The 15,655-nt window shown below is 43.4% G+C and overlaps 1 protein-coding gene across 16 annotated transcripts in view; it reads left to right on the plus strand.

Annotated features, from left to right (window-relative positions):
• celf4 (CUGBP, Elav-like family member 4) overlaps positions 1–15,655 on the plus strand; it is an 83,056-nt gene that overhangs the window by 14,941 nt on the left and 52,460 nt on the right. For all 16 annotated transcript variants that reach the window (XM_072714151.1, XM_072714152.1, XM_023811688.2 and 13 more), the window contains one exon: positions 7,149–7,231. In XM_072714151.1, the coding sequence (XP_072570252.1) occupies positions 7,149–7,231 (83 nt within the window). The remainder of the gene's footprint in view (positions 1–7,148; positions 7,232–15,655) is intronic.

The following is a 15,655-nucleotide window of genomic DNA, read 5'->3' on the forward strand; positions in this document are numbered from 1 at the left end:
GAGAAGAAATCATCTAATTTGTTTCATCCCACTAAATGTTAAAAGGTGAAGACTCGGGCCAATCACTTGGTGATTTAAATTTATCCGCTTGCCCCCCCACCCCCCCCAGATTCGGATTGCAGATAATATATTAACTGATATTTGAAGTATTTATACAGCGTAGAGGGTGTTCCAAAAGCAAAGTGGGTTTTCTGTATTAGTGTGGAATTAGAGTGAACTTCTCAGAGAGTGCATCTCACCTTTCATTACATTTAACAGTGCCCAAAAAAGAAAGAGCCAGGAACATTGAGCTCCAGTCCTGAGGCAGCAGGGCTTATTGATCTGTGTTCTTGATGGTTTTAGAGAAAGAGCAAGGGGGAGATGGTGGTATAGAGAGAGAGGGAGAGAGAGGGAGAGAGGGAGTCCCAGAGACGGGTGTTGCAGTCCTTTGAGATTGATTGCTGCTGGCCCAATTCCACCCTGGGCTTTGACCCTCTGTCCTTTACAGTAATTTATGGGTTGCATTTTTGGAGATTTAAACACTTGTCTGAGGCCATCACAGCCCTGTGCAGAGAGCGACCTGCATGGGACAAGTAGCCAGTGTGTACAAAGAATCCTGGGAAAATAAAAATGCCCCACGTTGGGCACTGTTCCAATATGGTGGCCATTTTGCAACTTCCCCGATGATTATTCTTTCAGCTGACATTTCACTGAGTTGAAAATGAATAATTAACATGCAAATTTGGCATTCATTTTTTATACTGGCACAATATTGGATAAAGTACCTCATTCAAGGTTGCCCTGTCAAAGTCAACCTTCTGAATTTTTTTCCCAAGGTGGTACTGCCTACCAAAAAGCACTACTTAGGGCGCTGAATAACTTGCCAGCTCTCTGAAATGCTGCCCTACGTCCCACACCCATATTCTCCCAGTTGCTGGGCGTGATTCATAGTATCTTGTAGGACTTTTTGCTAATGGTTTGGTTAAATGACTCAATGAAAGGACTTTTTGGCCCCGTTGCTTCTAAAGGTCTCTCACGTGTGCTGTCCCATTCCTGCTTAACATTACAGAGTTTTGCAAAACAAGATGCAGAAGCTATTCTCCTTGATGGGCCCAGGCAACGTTTAAGGAACAATTGATGCTATGCACCATTAGACACTGCGTGGCTGCTGCAGGGCTGGTCGAAGCACAACATCACGCTACACAGTGATCAGCAGTCTGAGTCCAGCTGCTCCAGTGTGGGGTTCCTGCTTGGCCATTCTGAGCAGAGTCCTCCTGAAGCAACAGGAAGTGATCTGGAGAGGAGCACCTCTGCAGATTATTACAGATTTGCAATTTAATAGCACTGAGATCTTTTCCAAATCTCCCAAGTGAGTCCCTCAAGTGCCAAAACCTATTAGTTTAGGTTTTTAATCACAGAACAGGAGATGAGGATTATTTTTTCACTCTTCTCCGGGGAACATCTTCTTTCCTGAGTACCTGGGTCGTTGTTGTGACGCATGTTGGGGGGGGGGGTGAAGAAACTGATTTCCCATGATGCTTTGGGTCACAAACAGCCGTGCCTCACTAGGGTATATGAGAGCTCACAATGTCAACGGGGTACTCCGTGGACAGCTTCTCCACATGATGCCCGCACGCACTGAAAGGCACGGAGCTCGCTCTATGTGAGCATGAGTGCATGAGATCATCCCATTAGCAGGAATTACAATGAGTAGCACTGCGGTAAAGCAGTGCAGGCAGTGAGGGTGAGGCCTGGACTCTTCCCAGCCAAAAGATTCTCTGAGGACCACCATTCAGCGGGCAAATCTCTGAAGGAAAATAGAGTATTTTCTTTTGTTTGAATATAGTAATAATTATTGTGTTTTAGACCACATAAATGCAGTGATGCTCCAGCAAACCCTAACCAGTTTGCACGATGGATGGATAAATACAAAAAGAACAGGAACATTTATAGTTCTAAACGAATCACCTTTGTTTTACAAATGTGCTTTACACAGATATACCAGAACTCAAGAGAAGTTACAGATGTGTGTACACATGGCACTTAACTTTTTGCATTAGTCAGGAGTTCATTGTCACAATGCCTCCAAACACAATAAAAAGCACGGATCAGTGGGTTTGTTCTGAAATGGGGCCATGCTGTATGAACACCCCCTTCCTCAGTATCGCTCTGTTTATCTTAGGCTGGCCCTGGCTCTTTGTCTGTCTCACGCACTTTCTCGCTCTGTCGCACTCTCTTTCTTTATCTCTTCTTTTATAGCTGATAATTCTGCTCCGGGAGACTTTAAAAGACTCCCCATGGGTGTATTAATAGCTTCTGTTGAATTATTGAGGGGTGAGAGTTGCTAATAATCTCACAGGACCTGTCTGACAATGACACAGAAGACAGAGGAAAAACAATCACACGGCATCTCTTAAAGTGAGCTGATTGGGGGATGGGAGTCAGCGCTGAGTTGCCCACCAATCGTTCATCTCCGTTAACAAAGCCAGTTTTGCATCTCAGATCAATCCTTCGGCGGTGTCCTCTCCCCAAGCCAAACAGAGGTAACAGCGATTTGTATTTCAGCTACACGCATCCTTGCTGTGTGAGAGTGATGTCGTCGCGTCAGACACGTGTGCTGAAGGACAAGGACAGACAAGGGCGAGGAACACAAACCGCCTGTTTGCATCTAAAGGCGTTAAAACGATGGCAAGTAGCACACTTGCAGATACAGGCCATTAGGGCAGTTCTTGCATTTTTGCAGAGCTCATGTTGATCCCACGAGGTGTTTCTACTGCTCTGGGTTTACACTCTGACCCTCTAAAGGGTGTGTTCGGTCCTAAAAATATAGTATTGCATTTATTCTGCTTTAACAGCTCTTAACTGCTCTTATAGCTGCTAATTCTGCTGGATTATACTTTTTTGTATGTTGTAGAGGTTTTTTTTTATTTTGTGCAGCAAGCATGAACTCCGTATCTTTATGTAAAAGTTGAATCTTTTTACATGCTTGCTTAGCCAGATTATGTATATTTCTTTACTCTTTATTTGGCTAATCAAGTGTGCAGGTTAGCTTTTCAGGTAAAGGTTTAACAGAAGTGTCCCACTGAGGATTGACAGCTCAGCTGCTTTTGTCACCTTACTGTCTCCGATCGGGGCCACCGTCCCAGGAGCCATAAGGAGGTGGCGTCACACCACCACTGGGAAGCTGGGTGTTTTTGGGGGTGGGGGAGGGGGGGGTGGTCGTTCTTTTAATAATGCATTCTGCTACTCGCCGCCGCAGAGAACAGAAGCCGCTAACCCTTTCGATTGAGTTTTATAATCGCATTAAAGGAAACTTTGAATATAAAATGGGGATAAGAAAGTGCGACTCCATCCATTGCGAGGGTCTTTTTTTAGCACAGTTAGTGAGTGGTGTGGGATTATAATAGAGGTGGGGGTGTTATACTCCTTGATGAATACCACCTCCGTCATCTCATAGCATTCACCTTCTGTTCTGTTACATCCTGCTAGAATAATATCACATGTAGGCAGCAGATTCATTAGCGCCTGAAACATCTCCTGAATTTTTAAGATATATTTTATTGAATAAAAAAATGGACTCTGGGTGGTATCAACATGGTAATTGAACATTTCTTTTATTAATTTTTTTTAACTTATTTTGCACTCTTCATCAGTGCATTGTTATTTGATCAGGGATTGCTGCTTTAAACGAAATCATTTACATTAAAAGATGATAGTGTAGGACAACATGAAACATGAAAGCAATGAAAGATTCCTTGGCGTTCCCTAAGACCTCACGTAGTCTGCTGGTTAATACACTGAGATCTTTTCCAAACCTCCCAAGTGAGTCCCTCAACTGCCAAAACCTATTGGTGATAATGATGTTACGGCTGTCATATGGTGCATTTCGTGCCACCAGTTTCAGTTTAGTTAAATTGCGTGGCCGTTTGCTAGCTGACTGTGTATTGTGGGATTTTTGTCACACTGCAGCCCATATTAAGAGATGGGCAGTTTGTGGGACTTGCTGCTTTCTTAATGCAGCTAGGTGACTTTGTGCTATTTATTTCGCCATGTTGGCTTTACGTGAACCTGACCAGTGCTTATGAGCAGTAGTCCTGTGTATGCAGTGTTGCGTTTATCAGGAGTGTTTCCCAGAATTATCATGCATGGGTGAGCACCTCCAGGAGGAGATCATGGCGCTGGAAATGACAACGGCCTAAGTGCAACATAAATTTGGGCAGCTTTTTTTGTTCTTTTATATCAGACAGAAGCTTCTTGGGACCGCCTTTGATATGGCCCCTGGGGGTCCGTGTGTCTCTTTCTGTTTGCCTTTCTTCCATCTTTCTTGGTTTTTCTTCTTTTCTCCTCTATCGGCGGGTCCGTGTCCCTCGAGGGCGTCTGGCGTATCCGAGATAAGAGCCCAGTGTGGGACACTGGGGATGCTGTTCACAGACGCCGATCTTATCTAATCTCTCCCCACCTATTTCGCTTGCTCTCTCTCCATCTCTCCCTCCCTTCTTGTCTGACACCTTTCACTCCTTCTTGCTTTCTCCCTTACTCTTACCTTCCACTAGACTTTGTTGCCCTATAGAGAAGGGGGAATTGGGGGCGAGGAGGGGGGCACGCATTCCATTTAAATTAAATCACAGGCTCAGGGAAGTCAAATTGGTTTAAGAAGCTAAAACAAACACTCTGTTTATTATCTTTTATGCTTCTTTTACCCACCGGAGACAAGAACAAGGAAAATAACTTCATGCTCTGTCCAGAAGCCTTTTGCTGAAGCACAGTCTAATTCAAAATAAAAACTTTCCATCTATATTTTTAGCCTCCCACATGTCCTCTGTGTTTTCAAAATGACTTGTAAAAAAAAGATTAAATGTTTCTGTATTCTGTTTTCTCAGGGGCAGATATCATGCAGTATTTTAGTTTACAAAATTACTAATTGGTTATGTTCATTTAATTAAGAAACACCTGTAAGTGGCTGTATGGATGTGGATGTATGTATTCAAGGCTTGCTGGAGTAATTAGAGAGCAGAATTACCCTGGTGTGACTGAGGTTAAATACTGTCATCACTGAGAGCTGAGGGCTAAAGACAGAATAATCCGAGCAAAAAAGTGCCAAGTCATGCTGTTGGCTAGTTGGAACACCTTCACCATGTCAATGGATTCAGCTGAGTTTCTGAATCTACCCCCCCACCCCCGGTAAATCCACATGAGGAGGAAGCAGCCCCATGTCTCTTCCTACCCCAGGTAAATCCCTGACACATGAGGGACAACTTCTACACGTCTCCTGAACCCCAGCCGCCCTACATCGATCTCCAAGTTCCTCAGTATTCAGCTTCAATATATACAAGCTGTTAAATCATCGGTCTAAAGCGCCCTCTTCAATGAGCTCCGCTTAATCAGCTCCAAGCACAAACTGTGATGTGTGCATACAAAAAAACAACAACAACAATAACAACAAGTAAAGTGATCCACATATCCTGTCCCTACAGGAAGGCGGATGGCAATATAAGCTAGTGAATTACAGTCTTCTGTAGCAAAGGTTACTTCATTATCACATTACTGCATTGCCAAAAGTGGTCTTCATTGTTTGTGAAAAATGTTTCCAGATATAGATTACTTAAGCAGATACATGAACAGATGCTTTTATCTGAAGCAACTGACATAGCTTGCAAATTAAAAATCCAAGTGGCTGCGAGAACTGCAGAAACATTTTCAAAACATCCCTCGTGGGAACAAGAGAAATAGCTATTAGGCTGCTAGGACTACAGCCAAAGGGCAGAGTGGTTTTCTTTCAAGCTACGAAGAAGACCCATCGTCTTCCTGTAACGGGAGTCTCTGGCCTCCATGTGGAACTGTAGTTGTAGCGCTAATTAAAAAGAAGACACAACAGAGATGGACCCTGTTGCTGGTGTTGTAGTGCTGTCAGAAATGGATTCAGATATTGGAATGTGATCAGTCATGTGACCTCAGAGCCAGTAACTCACATGTTGACACAAGCACAGTTCACACACGCTGATTTACTGAGATCGCTACTGCTTTCAGTTCCCCCTCATACTGTCATGTTTGTTTTTTGTGTGTTTTCTCTATTTATGCTGGGCCACTCACCCCTAGTTTCAATTATGTACATTATTTGTCAGCTTTTGAAAACAGATTTGTGCCCAAATGGACTCATGGCCATCCAGTTTCTTCCTTGTCCAGCATCACCATGAGCCTAGAGCCTATTCTAGAAAACACAGGACACAAGGCAGAGGCACCCTGGGCAGGATGCTAGGCACACTCACTCACACACACACACACTCACTCACACACTCACTCACACACTCACACTCACTCACACACACACACTCACTCACACACACACTCACTCACACTCACACACACACACGCACACTCACTCACACGCACACACACTCACTCACACACACTCACACGCACACTCACTCACATGCACACACACTCACACGCACACACTCACTCACACTCACTCACACACTCACACACACTCACTCACACACACTCACTCACACACACTCACACACACACACACAGTCCACATATCAATAGCGTTATGGGGACTCTCCATTCATTTCTGTGGGCATAGTCCTAATCCTAGTTATGACAACCCCTACCCAGCCTTAACCTTATTCATAAGTTACCAAACAAAATACAAGACATGGCATTTTGAGTTTCTTGATTGCATTCACAGATTTTTATCAGTTTGAGGTTATTCTTATGGAGACTAAAAAATGCACCCACAGGGTAAAAGGGTACAAATTGTTATCACAGTGTGGGGAAATCTGGTCCCCCCCAAAATATACACACATACACCCAGCTACAGACTCTGGGCAGTGATTTGGAGAGGCCAGTTCCCATATCGCCAGAATTCAGAAGAAACTGACAGAAAGAGAAGAAGAAAAGAGCATGCAAACGTCATAGACACAGAAGCGAAGTCCATATGAAACCCACAGACCCGGAGGTGTGAGGCTGCTCTCCTGCCCTCTGAGTCACCACACCAGCCACAGCTGGACAGCTGGGTGCTTTAGCTCCCTGTTTAAAATGAGGGCATCGCATGTTTATGCCAGTAGGCTCATTTTAGTGATTGGTCGACTTTGCTTACAGCTGCGGTACTTCAGAGCCTTATTTCAAGCAGTGTGTCATGGTTTCTCTATTTCTGCTTCTGCCAGGCTGTGCCTTTCTCACCTACTGTGCCAGGGAGTCAGCGCTCAAGGCTCAGACTGCACTGCACGAGCAGAAGACCTTGCCGGGGGTAAGTCGCTGGAAACACATGCGCTACCACACACACTCTCTCACACACACGTACACACACACACACTGTCTCTCACACACTCATACACACACTCACATACACACACACACACACACACACTCTCACACAAACACACTCACACACACATACACACACACACTCACACTCTCTCACACACACATACACAATCACACTCTCTCTCACACACACGCACACACTCACACTCTCTCACACTCATACACACACTCACACTGTCTCACACACTCATACACACACTCTCTCTCACACACTCATACACACACTCACACTCTCTCTCACACACTCATACACACACTCACACTCTCTCTGTCACACACACACACACATGTTTGTATCCATATCTTTCTGGAGACTGTCCTTTCATTTCTATGGGAAAAACCCCAATCGCAGCAACGACACCCATAACCCTTACCCAGCCCTAACCTTAATCATACGTAACCAAACAAAATAAAAGACTTCAGATTTTTAGTCATAGATTGTTTTGAAATTGAGTTTCCCCTTGTGGGGACAGAAAAAATGTCAGAATAACAGGTTGCGTTGGGTAGGGGTTAAGCTTGTCATTGCTGCAAATAGGGATATGCCTATAGAAATGAATGGAGAGTCCCCACAAAGATATGAATACAAACATGTGTGTGTGTGTGTGTGTGTTTGTATGTGTAAATGTGTGTGCTTCAGACTACACCTTCCTCTTCTGTACATTTTTCCTAAAGGTGTGTGTATGTAAGGCCTGGTTCATACTTACTGCAGATGTGCCATAGTGCCAGATCATTCATGATCCTGTGTTTTATTTTTACTGCTTCATGGTACCAGGCAACTGCATACTGACCTTTCAGGCCTGCGGTGGCGCTGTAGAGCAAATGTCTATGAAGCCATGCTTATGAAGTGTGGTATAGGCATTAAATTAAAAACAAGAATTTTACTAAAACTAACCACGCATTATGTACTTACAGCATGCAAGGCTGTGTTATTAACGGAAACATTTTTGTAAACTGAAATAATAATAAAACTTCAATGAGCAATTAAATGAAAACTTTCAATATCATTTCCAAACAAACTGAAATAAAAAGAAATATTGAATACTTTTTGTTTTAAAATACTATTTAGCTAAAGTAATGTTTGGTTTATTATATGAATCGTTTCCACACAGAAAACTAAAACTAAGCTGGATTTCAAAGGAAAAATTGAAAATATAAAAACTAAATTAAACAGCATAGTAACAATGAGGCAAAGACATACACAAGTATATGGCTTTTCAGCCACAAACATATTTTATTTTAGTTCGTAGCCTTCTGGTAGTCATTATAATCCTGTTGCGAGCAATTACATATATGTTGGTACTTCCGGACTCTCTCAGCCAAACTTTTTTTGAATCTGCTAGCTGTATTTGTTTTCAGTCTTATCAGAGAGGGTAGAAAAGTTACATTCCTGCTCAGTGTGTGTGTGTGTGTGTGGATTATGTTCATATTACATTGTTGGGAATGTAATATTAAATGTAATAAACTCCTGTTATTTTGACATTGTGAGGATCATTTTTCAGGTCCCCACAACGATCTGTGAATGTAATAAAAAAAACTGATAATGCCGAAAGTGTCATATTTAGTTTGGTTACTTATAGTTAAGGTTACGGCTGGGTAGAGGTTAGGGAGTCATGTTAGGATTAATGTTTCCCCATAGAAATGTATGGAGAGTCCCCACAAAGATATACGTGTAAATACAAATGTATGTGTGCTTGTGTGTAAGACTGCTCCTTCTTCCTCCTTATATTCCTCCTCATCCTACACTTGACCTCCTCTGACCTTGGTGCTTCAGTCTTTTAATGTTTTATGAGTGCCCTCCTGTCTGGATCTGATGGAGTGTTTTTGCACGTCTGCCTTTGTCTTTTCTGTCTGCCTTTATAGATTTAGTTTAATAGATAATAGTTTAATAGAACTACTGATTATAGCTATACAAACATTTTGGTGCGTGTGTGCATGTATGCATACTGTATATATTTATATACATATATATGTATATGTAAACACACACAAACACACACACACACGGTCATATATATATATATATCTACTTATCTATATATATATATATATATATATATATATATCTACTTATCTATATATATATATATATATATATATATATATATATATCTACTTATCTATATATATATATATATATATATATATATATATATATATATATATATATATATATATATATGACCGTGATGTACACAGCTGTACAACTAGCACAACAGTCAGCAGGTTAGCTCAGGAATATGACTTTATTTTTATTTTTTTTTCTTATGGACAAAGTTCATTTGTATATGACCACAGTTATTTTTATGTGCCTTAATGCCTCTGGGTCTCAATAAGGCATGTGTTAATTTGATTCAATTTACTATAGTTAAGCAGATTGGTATCAGCCCTACCAAGACCTAGCATTCATAGATCTGGCCTCGATGCAGATTAATTTCATTTAATTAAAGTCACTATCCATCACCATTGTTCAATGAAGAAAGCTAATTAGACCAATGATGCTAAATTTGCTGATGACTGTTGGGATTTCATTGGGTTTTGATGAATTATCTATTCCCAAAAAATGGTGTAATTTCATTACACAATTTTAATATGGAAAAAACTCTTTTAACGCAGATTAGTTCAAAGCTCAATATGAGTGTTAAATTTACAGCGGTGACTCTAAATACGCTGTAGATGACTTCATTATTGATTAGTGCAGCTTAACAAGACTGATTAGAAGTCTGTGAAGAATTGGAGAATCTTCACACTCATCAGGGGTTTTTTTTAAAGTCAGATTTGTTTTTAACTAACTTCTCAAAGGAAGTCAATTTTATTACTATTTCCCATGTCTCTTTAAATTTAGGAGATGTTCTGAAAAAGTTCTGATGGCAGCTGTGCACTGTGGTTCTTAAAGCAGAACGATGCAGTGGACAGAACCTTCACAGTAGATGGTGTGCAGCACCCCTCAGGACGGTTTTTGGACCTTGCCAGAAGATCATGTCCGCCTTCTCTGAGAGCCTGACAGTGTGGTGATCACTAGCCTCGTGTTCCGGGTCATTGTGTGTGCAAGGTCTTCCTGTTCAGCCCCTTGTGCAGCCCTGCATTTCAAAGCGTGCGAGTGGTGAAATTTTCCAGTCAGGACAGACAGCTGTCTGTCTCTATAGTTTAGTCTATACAACTGATGGACAGTTAAACTTGTCCACTCATGTGTCAATGCCAGGGTAGTGTGCCCATCCATTCCTAAGGCCAGCTCTGGCTGCCCTGGTGGGTGATGTGGTGAAGAGCATATAGTAGCATCTTTCCTGGCACCTCTCTTTTTACATTTTGTGCTACAAGGGACAAGACATTAATTATAATCCCCTGAGTTCCGGCTTCACTGGTGCTATGACTGATCTGAGAGATTTATTGATTCCGACGCAGGGCCGGTATGGCTGCAGGGATGATGAGGCACTCAGGTGATACTCTCTTATGTTGAGATTCTAAAGAGTCACCTCAGGGTTCACTGGCTGAGCACGGAAGGTGCAGCCACCGCTATTATGGATTATGGGTAGATCGTGATGCTTGTCGCTGAGAGAAACTGGCCGTATAAGAATCTGTCCTGCAAACATTTCTTCTGAACTCGACCATAGCATGGATCTTTCTGCAGAATTAGATTCTGCTGCCGTTTTGGCCAATTAAAAAAAAAACCTCTTTCTGTTTGAGAACTCCCTGTGTTCTGATGGGTCGACTTAGACACAGCCTTTACTTTGGGCATAGGACAGGCATGGATATAGGATGAAATGGAAGGAAGAAATGTTATAGAGTGAACAAGAAAAAAAAACAAACACCCAAAGAAAGAGAGATCCCATATATTTAAGATGGCAGGGAATCAGAGAGCATGCTGGGAATCAGAGAGCATGCTGGGTTGTCATGAGGACACCTCAGAGTTGTTCGGTGGTGACTGCATGTGGCGCTGAGGCAGGGAGAATCTATACCATTGACGGACTTGGTGACCCACTTGCATGGCAGAGATTTCAATGACCCACCACAGCAGTCAATATTACTGATGGCTGTCTGGGCTGAACGGGAACATTTAGGAGTCACTGTTGTGGAGCTGTGCACTCCGGCTAGCTGCAGAAACTGATGACTGCGTGAGGTGTTATGTACTTTTGCGTGGAAGCAGGACTGAATCTTGGCAGTGCCCCCGACCCCACAGTACTAAGAGTAACGGCCGCTGAAAGGATTGTGAGATACTCTCTAAGTCGAGCAGTTCTTTAGTGGAAATAATCTGCAGAACAGCCTGGTTGCAGGATATTAGACGTATGCCACAGAAACATCTGGAATTTGCTTGGTTTGTAGCTGTTTTCTGAATTGAAAGGGGAACCCCTCCCCCCCCCCCCATAACCTTATTCAGACCCTCACTACAACAGCCTGCTAGCTTGCGTTCGATATCATTATGACAGAAAGTCAGAACAGCGTGTGCAGAGGCAGCCTGGGCAGCTTTTAATAATTAATAGCTTTGCCCGCTTCAGAGTGAGCAGTAATTGCATTACAGGTCACTTATCAATAGCAATTCGGGAAGGTTGTGTTGATGTGCAGTGCCCAGCAATCGATGGGCTTGCACTGGGCTGGGACCGCCAGAGACACATTAGTCACACCAGCCCACTGCTCCTGGAGCAGCTTCATCACAGTGTGTGATGCTGTTCTTTTCTCATATGTAAGTTGATAGACTGAGCCACCATCATGTGTTTTGGTGAGGTGAACAGTGCCCCGGTTTTGATTCTCAAAATATTTTTCAAAAAAGCCAGTTTCGCATATTTATAATATCACAGCATTTTAGTAATAGTAATAACCCATTTCCAAACATTTGCTGGTCTGTTAGATGCTATTGCTTTGTGGAATCATAGTTAAAGGCCCATACAGATGGTGTTATGTGTGGTCAAAGGATTGTTTATTACTGGTAGACTGCAGAAGGAACAGAGTGGTTCCCAAGAGGGCCGAGGATCTTTGATTGACAGATAACCACGTCCCTATTTAATATTGCTCATCCTCCCTGACATAAGTACAGTCCATTAATGTTATCAGACAGTTTATATTTTTACAGTGTTCTCTTTGTAGTTATTTCTTGAATAACATCAAACGATTGAATCAAGTCCATGGTGAAACTAAGATTAGTCTGAAGTGCAGCTCTTAAGCCATCATGCCACCTATTGGCCTTGCTGCATAAGCACGGGACTTCACTGGCCCCCAGCCTTCCCATTGCCACATCATGGCTACCCCCACTGCTGTCAGGCCATTACTACTGTCTGCCAGATCATTCACCAGTTCTTTGCCCTCTCAAGTCCGTGGACAATTCACTTTTTCACAAGCAGGCTGTCAGGAATAAATTTGTGCACCCCAGATTTGCAGAACTTCTTTTTCTCCAAGTTCGCCGTTCTTCCGTAGCTGTTAAATCAGAGGATTATGTGCACTTATCGGAGCTGTACTTTGGCAGAGAGTATTGTCAGCGGAAAGCGGATGCATGTTGCACACATCCCACGCACGTTACTCTGAATCTCATGGGTCTCCAGCAGTATTTTGCTCCCCTTCCACTGGGTCTTCGTCGCTCCTCCTCCACGGTCAGTTGTCCTCCTTGTCTTCTCCCACTTGCCTCCCTCTCGCAGTCGCTGCCACTCGTCCTGCCCTCTCATTCACTTCCTAAGGGAGGGGGAAGAGCGGGAGAAGGAGGCAGGTAATTTTGCATGCTCTAAATACAGCCAGGCCATGCTGGACAGTCCTGGGGGAGGAGGGGGTGGGGTGGATGATGCAGAGGGGTAAAGTAAATGTCAGTCTCTGCTATGTGTGTCCCACTCTTTTTCAGTCTCTCTGTCTTTCTTTTTGTGATATTTATTTCAGTTAGCTGGCTCTTAGTCATTATGGGTATTTTGTGAACAGGCTCAGATGGCCCTGCCTTGCCAGAACAGCCAGACTGGGCATTAATGATATGTCTGGATAGCTGGGCTGTGTTCCCTGATTTTGATGACACATGCCCCTGACACAATGAAATTTTCATTAAGGCTGCTTTCCATTCAGTTTGTAGCTGGGATCTCAACCTATATTATAAGGCTGGGTAGGTTTGTATGAGTTTCTGCAGATACACTGTTGTTTGGAGCTTGATCTAAAGCCTTGGATGTTACTGTTTGACCAGCTGGGCAGCGATTACTCTAAATCTCAATTAATTTTTTAATGCCTGTATTGTTTGTTCTCCAGCTGCTTCCCTCTGGTCCTTTCTTCCTACTTGTTCTAACCCTTCCTCTCTCTCCCTCTCTGTCTTTTTGCTCTCTGGAGAGCACACTGACAGTTTTTCTCCGTGTCACCTTTCCACATGGAGGAACAATTGGCTCAATGGAGTTCTCTTCGCTTTTACTTGCTGTACCCAGCCAAAAGCCAGAGAGTGGTCCACTCTGGAGGAGCACTTGATTGAAGGCTTCATGCCGAGAGCTCAGAAGGCATAAGGATCCTGCTAGCAGTTCTCTCCTGGCGGGGTGTATTTACTTTACATACACTGAGCCCATCTCGGGCGTGCAACGCGTTAAGTCCACCGCCCTGCCTTTGGTCAGCGGCTTGCCGCGACACGATTCTGTGACAGCTGTGATTCCGAGCCAGACAGGGAGGGGGCGCCGCAGAGCGACACATACGTCTGTCTCCAGGGGCCGCGGACACTTCCAGCTAAGGCACTCGCAAAAACGTTGGCAGAGCCCAGCACATCGTACCGCATACTTTATGAATCAATGTCACACTCCAGGAGAGGAGGAAAATGATTACGTTGCAAAGTGTGGGGAGGAGTAGGGGGGAGGGTAGGAGAATTACTTTGATGGATTGGGCCCCTCATGGGACAACCTTGTAATGCTCCCGGACAGCAGCCTGGCTCCATGATCCGGACAGGGACAGAGCTTTGTGATCTTTTGTTCTTATGATGGGTTTTTTTTTGTCATCTGTACAAGAGCGTGCTGTGAGGATGCACCGGGACAGATAGCTAATGACACAGTTTGGGGGAGACTAATTACTACAGGTGATTAAAAGCGAAACACTTTCGTCCTACCCCCAGCGCTGTATCAGGGCTCCTAATTGCCTTGCCAAGTAAATGAAGGCCAGAGATGCATGGTGTCATTGCATTAATGGAGTCTAGCATGCAGAGACAAGGATAGAGGAGGCATTGGTGAACTGATGAGGGAGCGAGCGAGCTTCTGGTGTGGTCTCCTCTTTGCAAGTAGCATTTTGTTTAGTTTGAGATGTTTTTTTTTCCTTTTTGCTCTAAGGGTACTTGTAAAGTTACACATATAAATGAACTCCCAGGGACTGCAAATTGAATCTTTGGAGCAGACCTGCTATTCAGGCATCATACCTTTGAGCCCAGCTTTTTATGAATTCCTCTTGATCTTGCATTGCATGCACAGTGCAACATCCTGCACTGCTGCAATGTGCCACATTATTCAGTAGCGTGTCATGTTGAGTTCTCTGCATCATAACAAGTGGTACAGGTGTAATTGTGAGCTGTCTGTCCCTAAGCACACTATTTAATGGGAATGACAACGACAAACTAGCTCTGCAAAGTCAGTATTTAGAGTGATGACTTGTTTTACTTGGAAAGACAGTGCAGCATCAGCAGCATGTTTTTGTCACCTGAATCGGTGGCAGTCCTCTGATTAGATCAAGTCAGCAAGGCAAGGGAGGCCATTAGATGAGAGCTACCCCCCCCCAGCCTCCCCAGGTAAGAGCCAGGCGAGAGCTGAAAAAGAGCCCAATGGACTTTCCCCATTTCCCAGAAGGCCACACTCCATCGGCTGTAGGGCCCTTCAGGCAGGAGTGAGGCCTTTTTGAAAAATAGCCCATAGCAAGCTGTCTGATCTTCGGGGGCTTGGGTAACCTCTCCTGGAAGCACTTTTCATCATGTTTTATCGTGGCTGCTCTGTCATTATACCACATTATTTATTTTCCTTGCCAACAAATTACATCCCATGTAGCTTATCATTTTAACCTCTCACCTTCTCTAACAGCTGAGTGTTTACTGGGGAATTTTCACTAAAATTCCTCGAGGGTACAGTAACAGTTCTTATACGGAGGTTTAAACTTACTGTTTGTGGATGGTCTGTTTCCAAACTTAAGCTTTTAATTTATCACAGATGTAATCAGAGAATCATAGAGGTCACACACATGCCCATTTATATATATAATATATAAAAGACCATGCAATCATAGACACAGATAAAATATCTGATATAGACACAGAGGCAGGTTTGTTGTCCCTAGGGCCCCACTAAAAAATACAATTTGGGGACCCTTGCCCCCCTTGGTGTAGTGATTGTTTGTAGCCAACAGGAGCCCTCCAAACCTCAGAGCCCCATGCAAA

The sequence above is a fragment of the Paramormyrops kingsleyae genome, chromosome 7, assembly GCF_048594095.1.
Source record: "Paramormyrops kingsleyae isolate MSU_618 chromosome 7, PKINGS_0.4, whole genome shotgun sequence".
NCBI classification, from domain to species: Eukaryota; Metazoa; Chordata; class Actinopteri; order Osteoglossiformes; family Mormyridae; genus Paramormyrops; species Paramormyrops kingsleyae.